General features: G+C 37.1%; 1 protein-coding gene across 1 annotated transcript in view; it reads right to left on the bottom strand.

The window, feature by feature from the left end:
• The window catches only part of lsm6 (LSM6 homolog, U6 small nuclear RNA and mRNA degradation associated), an 8,411-nt gene extending 2,145 nt beyond the window's left edge, over window positions 1–6,266 (bottom strand). The window contains exons 1-3 of the mRNA XM_037689850.1: window positions 6,213–6,266; window positions 5,379–5,485; window positions 5,173–5,286 (exon numbers count right to left, since the gene is read on the bottom strand). Of these exons, the coding sequence (XP_037545778.1) occupies window positions 5,173–5,286; window positions 5,379–5,472 (208 nt within the window). The 5' untranslated portion in view covers window positions 5,473–5,485; window positions 6,213–6,266. The remainder of the gene's footprint in view (window positions 1–5,172; window positions 5,287–5,378; window positions 5,486–6,212) is intronic.
• Window positions 6,267–7,795: the final 1,529 nt, after the last annotated feature.

Below are 7,795 nucleotides of genomic sequence, written 5' to 3'. Positions count from 1 at the left end.
CACAATGTTGATTTTTTTTTTTAAATAACTTAATTGTGTGTTACTGCTGCAAATAAGTATTTGAACACCTGTGAAAATCAATGTTAATATTTGGTACAGTAGCCTTTGTTTGCAATGACAGAGGTCAAAGGTTTCCTGTAGTTTTTCACCAGGTTTGCATTTGCACACACTGCAGCAGGATTTTGAACCATTCCTCTACACAGATCTTCTCTAGATCAGCCAGGTTTCTGGGCTGTCTATGAGAAACACGGAGTTTGAGCTCCCTCCAAAGAAGATTTTCTATAGGGTTTAGGTCTGGAGACTGGCTAGGCCACTCCAGAACCTTGATATGCTTCTTACGGAGCCACTCCTTGGTTCTCCTGGCTGTGTGCTTTGGGTCATTGTCATGTTGGAAGACCCAGCCACGACCCATCTTCAATGTTCTAACTGAGGGAAGGAGGTTGTTCCCCCAAAATCTCGCAATACATGGTCCCGGTCATCCTCTCCTTAATAAAGTGCAGTCACCCTGTCCCATGTGCAGAAAAACACCCCCAAAACATGATGCTTCCACCCCCATGCTTCACAGTAGGGATGGTGTTTTCGGGATTGTACTAATCATTCTTCGTCCTCCAAACACAGCGAGTGGAATTAAGACCAAAAAGTTCTATTTTGGTCTCATCTGACCACATAACTTTCTCCCATGACTCCTCTGGGTCATCCAAATGGTCATGGGCAAACTTAAGACGGGCCTGGACGTTTGTTGATTTAAGCAGGGGAACCTTACGTGTCATGCATGATTTTAAACTATGACGTCTTAGTGTATTACCCACAGTAACCTTGGAAACAGTGGTGCAAGCTCTCTTCAGGTCATTGACCAGATCCTCCCGTGTAGTTCTGGGCTGATTCCTCACCTTTCTGAGGATCATTGATACGCCACGAGGTGAGAACTTGCATGGAGCCCCAGTTCAAGGGAGATTGACAGTCATATTTAGCTTCTTCCATTTTCTAATAATTGCTCCAACAGTTGATCTTTTTTCACCAAGCTGCTTGGCAATTGCCCTGTAGCTCTTTCCAGCTTTGTGGAGGTCTACAATTTTGTCTCTGGTGTCTTTGGACGCTCTTTGCCATGTTAGTAGTTGGAGTCTTACTGATTGTGTGGGGTGGACCGGTGTCTTTATGCAGCTAACGACCTCAAACAGGTGCTTCTAATTTAGAATAATCAGTGGAGTGGAGGTGAACTTTTTAGAGGAGGACTAACAGGTCTTTGAGGGCCAGAATTGTTGCTGATTGACAGGTGTTCAAATACTTATTTGCAGCAGTAACACACAAATAAATTATAAAAAAATCATACATTGTGATTTCCGAATTGTATTTTATAGATTGTGTCTCTCACAGTGAACATGCACTTAAGATGAAAATTTCAGACCCCTCCATGATTTCTAAGTGGGAGAAGGTGCAAAGTCGCAGTGTTCAAGTACTTATTTCCTCACTGTACGTATTGTAACAACTAGTGAAAGTGGCTTTTCAGATTTCCATTTTGGATGAGAAAGACTGAGGGACGACGACTCAAAATAATTATATCTAATAATTTGTTTAGCATTAATCAACAATCCTGACTGATAGAAGCTACTCCTCCACCTCGGCCAGTTGTTCTAGGAACATGAAAATTTAAATAATTAACAGGAGTGGATTCCATAATACTAACAAAATCCTCCTGTTTTAGCCAGGTTTCTGTCAGACAGAATAAATCAATATGATGATCAGTTATCAGATCATTAACTCACAGAGACTTAGAGGAAAGAGATCTGATGTTCAACAATCCACATTTAATGATTTTAGTCTATTGTTCTGGTAAAGTAACTGTGTTTATTTTTATAAGATTCTCTTGATTTATTTATCTAGAACAGATTTTTAATTTGAGCCGTGGGCGAGTTGACACTGTTTCAGTGGGGGTGTGGGTGGGTAACAGAGGAGAAGCAGCAGAGAGGTGTGGAGGACTACAACTCTGCTTCCTGGACTGGACCCTGGGTTGTCAATAATTTGGAGGACAAACAAAATCTTATTCTAGAAAGAATAGCAGCTTCACCCAAAGTGGGAAGGATGCCATCTTTCCACATCAGAACAGGTTTGCCCCAAAAATCTCGCCAGTTACCAATGTGGCCCAAGTTGTTATCAGGACACCACCTGGACAGTCAGGGGTTGAACGACGACATACGACTAAGTGTCATCGCTGGTCAGGTTGGGGAGGGGAGAAAGAAAACTAGTTATTGCAAAGTTACACACCAGAGCAGCATTAATTTTAGTGACCTTCAATTGACACAACCGGGTGTCAATAACCTGACGTGAATGCTAATCTTACAGTATTTAACCTTAGCCTTAGTCAGCAGTTTCAGGTAGGATTCAATGTTGCCTGCTCTGGTCCCCTGAATGCATTTGACTGTGGCCGCTGGAGTCCCACGTTTCAGACTATGGGGCTGCAAATTACCAGGGGCTGCTTCTAAGAGGGTGAGTCACTGAGCGAGGAAAATCGATTGGAAACGTGAACAGGTCGGTGGTGAACTGGGGGCTTAGCCTTAGCACTGCACTTACTCCAGACCATCACCTGGTCGGCCTGGGGTCCAGGCTGCTCAGGGTCTGCTGGAGGAGCTAGTCTCAGACTCAAATAGTTCACCTTTCAGCTGTAGGTCTATATAATCATTTTTCTAAAGCCTTTTGCTGTAATTAGTTATTTGATGTTTACAATAAAAGAAAAAACACTAATTGTGTGTAGTCAGGAGTTAGAGCTCTGCATGCCAAGTGTGGCTCCAAAAAGACAATATGGCAGCACCTGTAAACTGAATGTTTTGGCTTCATTTTCAGAAGTAGATGAAATGCATCATCCATTTTTCATCATCCATTTCGTATGCATGTACAGTATGCATGTACATATGCATGTACAGTATGCATGTACATATGCATGTACAGTATGCATGTACAGTATGCATGTACATATGTATGTATGAATGAATGAATGCTAAAGTTGTTACTCCAAAGAAGTTTGTTGGATTGACCAAATACAGCTGGCCCCAGCAGGAAAGAATGGTTGTCTTGTGAATACAATGTTCGTTACAACAAGTGATTATTTATGCTCAGTGCTCTTTGAAGTCACCCACCCTTTACTTCCTATGGTTGACCACAAATCGTCTGTGGGGAGCACTGACCTACAGTCAAATTTATCCTCTTAAAGCTGAATTGATTTGCCCTGGTCATACTGAGCAGATTCATATGGCTGTCAGATGGATTGAAAACCAGACAAGTACGTTGTTATATTTTACTTCAGCTTATACACAAATGTACATTCAGCCACCTGCACCTTTACGACTAAAATAGTTCCATCTAGAGACTCTAAACTGGCCAGCATGATTCACATTCACCACTGAATCATACAGTAGGTACAGTACTTGGCTGTTGTCTGGAAAATGAAGCCAGGAGCAAGAAGATGATGAACATCACTTCAAAAGAGCAGAAATTCTGACTCTTGTGGTGAATAAAAAAACAAGTTAAGCCATGACAAAATTCTTGAAGTGAACCAATACTGATGTCGTCTCATTACAAGGACTCTCAACTGATTAACATGAACTCCCATTGACAGTCATTTAGCTCTCTATTCAGACTGTAGCATTCCTTTAGACAACAGAGTAAGTTTTTATAAATTATCTATACTGGCTGTTATTTACCTTTATTGTATGTCAAAAACTAATCACCCACATTTACAAGTCCTTAAATTTCTTCTTTTTTTTTTATAATCAGTTGAAAAAAAAAGAGTTTTTCCACACAAAAACCATGTTACAACTGAAAAAAGCAAAAGTAAAAATAATAATAATACTGGCTAAGAGTAGGTATGACAGAGTCTGATGTATTGCTGCAGTAGTTTCTCTAGCTAAATAATATCTACTGAGGTTTTACACCATGAAAATTTCTGTAATCTTTCTCAAACATAAATGTTTGAAAATCAATCTGATTATTAAAAATTTGCAAACATGGCCGTGAAGAAAACTCGAGAGCAGGTTGGATCCTCAATGAACTTGTCTGAGGTTTTTGTGGAGAACGTTTTGTGCACTCGCCCTGATCCTAGACCTATTGTTTGCCAACACTGAGGGTGAGATTCTTCTTCCACCTAAGATTTAAACAAATGAAGGCTAGTTTTGCCTGTTTTCTTAGTTTGTTAATCAAAACCCTTATCAGTTTTATTTTGTTGTAATTTTGGTTTATTTAGAAAAAAAACTACTAGAATGTCTAATAGCCTTCACACAAGACCAGGGGTCTGCAACCTGAGGCTATTTGACGCTTTGACCAAAACCAACACAAAAATCAAGTTAGTGTTTTTATAAACAACTAGTTTAAGCAGTTTTTCCGTCACATTTTTGCAAACGCTTGAATGATACGACTTATACAAGGAGCAAAACATGATTAGATTTAGCTACCGGTACTTCTCTTCCAACTTCCAGCCTTACATTGAGATCTTTGTTGCAAATCAGCCAGAAAACTTTTAGAAAACCTTCAAGTTGCTTAGACGAGGTGATTTGACAACAAGAATGAGAAAAATAAAACGTAATTAAAGTCAAAGTAAATAAAATAATAATAAGTCACAACTGCATATCAAACAAAATTACATAATTTTTATACACACATTTATGCTTTACTACTTTAACGTGGTACAACTAATAATTTTACCACAAATAAAAGGACTCTAAAAACCTGCATGGTCCAGTGTTGTAATTTCTTTTGCAAAATTGGTATGAACTACTGTTTGTTTTTCCTTCTTTACATGAAGGTCTTTTATTTTGTCCTAAAATGTAAAATATCAATAAATGTTAATTCATTATATAATTTTAATTTTATGGCACCTTGCAGTAGCGCAAAGTGCCATTCTTACTTTTAATTACCTGACCTCACCAGGTTTGTGTGTAATGTTGTGGTCTTCAATGCACAGAACATTTATATTTGTAATAAATTGTGTTGGCATGTGAATCACCTTCAAATTCAAGTGTCATGCATGTGAAAATGATATCAGGTTATTTGAATGCGTTTATGTAAGATGATCCTGCGGTTTGACTTGGGATTGTACAGTTTTCATAATCTTGTCAATTTTATTTTTACTGCATCGCTTGTGGATCATGTGCTGAAGATGTGTAATAAAATGTGAACTCTCACCATTGTTTCCTCTCAAAAAAGCATCCCCGTACTTGTTCTTGAGCTGTCCATTGACATACTCCTCCGTCTGCTCTATGGCAATGTTCATGTAACCGTCCAGGCAGGCCAAAACACCTGTACATTCACACAAACAATGGTTTGGATTAGTCTACCTTCCAGCTGTAGATCAGGAAACAAGAAGACTTCTGTCATGTTGGCTGCTTTACCTCTATAATCAACACCAGAGTTCAGTTTGACCACCACAGGTCTTCCAATTATCTGCTTCAGAAAGTCACTCGGCGTCTGCTTTCTCAGACTCATCTTGACTTAGTTCCTAAAAATGAAAAAAAGTATGTGTACCGGTAAATAACCACAATTAAACAGATGAAACACCCACACTTGCCCCCACCCTCATTCGCCCCACTCTGGGCCCATGAGCAAGGTCCTTAACCCCCACCATGTGCTCCCTAAAAAAAAAAAAAAGGTTTCCCTTGAAAAAGAGTTCTCGTGGCCCAATAAAACTAACCTGGATAAAAAAAGGCTAAATGAAAAAAAAAAAAAAAAAAATTAGCATTCACTAAGTTAGTTGCATCACTCCATTGAAAATCTCAAACCATGTCTTAAAGGAACATGTTATCTTATATGATTTACCTAAACGCGAACAAATTAACGCTAATGTTGTGCAAATGCACAAGCTAGCTGTTAGCCGGCTAGCACAAGTAGCCGGCTAACGGCTAACTACCAATGGTTCCGTTAACCCGTTAACAATAACACCAATAATCTTTTAAATACATTATAAAATTACTGTCGTATCATAACGAACCAAAAAACAGAGAAAATCCTTCAGACTATTTTTATTTTTGCTTTTATAAGCAGCACGGACGCTGCTGTTAATCCACTACGCGAAGGTGTTGTACAGGACTAAGATTGCTTACAGCTTCAAATACTGAATAATTATTTTGGATAAAAGACAAAACGTTTCAAACAAAGAATAATTCGTACGGAGGTTTTGACTCAACCTTGTTAGATACATCTACCGGTATGCTAACGAATTCACTCACCAGCTAAATGTTTTTCAAACGGCGTGGTAAATGCGTCTAGCTACACTACGGAAAGCCCTTATGGACAAACAACTGAAACGCGCAGGCAAAAAGTTTTTTCATAACAATAATAACAAAAAACATTTAAAAAATGCCAATTTCACATGTAACAAATCTATTTCAGCTAACATATTAAAACTAAACTTCCCTATCAATAACACAATTTTTATCCAAGAATATGACATATTAGTATAACTTCGTTATTATTAACATCAGAATATGTAGACAATTGAACAGGGAAAAAAAGAAACTTAAGGAAATCACATTACCTTAAGATATTAAAAGCAAAAATTAAATCAAGACCTGGGGTTTATAACAACTTAAACTCTGATATGATAGAGAAAAGTTTGCAGGTGCTTAATTAATTAAAATTAAAAAAAAGATTTACCAAATAATAAAAACTCATTTTTTAAACGCTTTTACAATTGGAAGAGCTTTTGTAAAATGACATTTATGAATCTAGAATTTGGCAAACAATATAATATTCAATTTTTTTTAAATTCTTTAATAAAATTCCAAATTTGATTTCTTTCCAGGAAATAAAAAAACAATTTGAAGAGACTTAGATATCAACCTGTTATGTATCTCCTTCCAAAAACCACTTACAGTCTCACATTCATAAAACACATTTTGTTGATTCCAACAAAGATTTACAAAAATAATAATTCTACTTTTCAAAATTGAATACTTTTTTAAAGAACTCCTGTGAGGGGTAAATTTCATTTACAATTTTAAAGTGGATTTCTTTAACTTTAGGAGGGATTGGAAATTTCAAAAATTTAGTTCTGATTGATCTAATTTCTTGTTTGTTAAAGTTTTTAAATTGATATGTTCTTTTGGAGGTCCCAGGATAGATCTCGTTGATTAAAATATTTCTCAAAACTATGTTATTGCAATTTTTTCATCTACAAAGTTTATATCATTAATTATTATTTTACGCAATCTGGGGGTCGGTATCTGATCTAAGTTATTCTTGATTAAATTAATCATAACATTTGGAATGTTATCAATCACTTTTTTATAATCCTCAGTGGTACAAATTATTTTATATTTATTACAAAATTCTTTGTATTTTAACTAATCTCCTTTATCATTTATCAAATGAACAATAGACCAAATCTGTTTTTCCATCCATCCTTCCATAAACATTTATTTTCTTCTCTTTAGCATCACCCTGTTTTTCCACAATGGGACATTATGTGGACTAAAGTTATGCCTGAAAATCATTTTCCAGTAAAACAGGACCTGCTGATGAAAAGCAGAGTTTCAGAGGTAATTTTGAAACCTCAAAGTCACATTTCAACATGAAATCAATGCCACCTAATTTCTTAAACACGAAGTTAGATAAAGAAAACCAAATATCAAATATTCAGGAATGAATGGGTTTACCTCCTGGGTTTGGTCCAGGTAGTGAAAAGGCCAGACTTCAGGGGTATCTGAGGCAGGCTTGAAACACAAGAGTCAGGGTGGCTTCTGGGTAATACCAGATGGCTAGGCCTCAGACTGACGAAGCCTCTTGGATGAGGGGCGAAACGTTTCTTTTT

This window comes from Nematolebias whitei, chromosome 16, assembly GCF_014905685.2.
Source record: "Nematolebias whitei isolate Nwh7 chromosome 16, NemWhi1, whole genome shotgun sequence".
Taxonomy (NCBI): domain Eukaryota; kingdom Metazoa; phylum Chordata; class Actinopteri; order Cyprinodontiformes; family Rivulidae; genus Nematolebias; species Nematolebias whitei.
The sequence above is the reverse complement of the archived record's forward strand: the minus strand, read 5'-3'. Positions and strand labels throughout refer to the sequence as shown.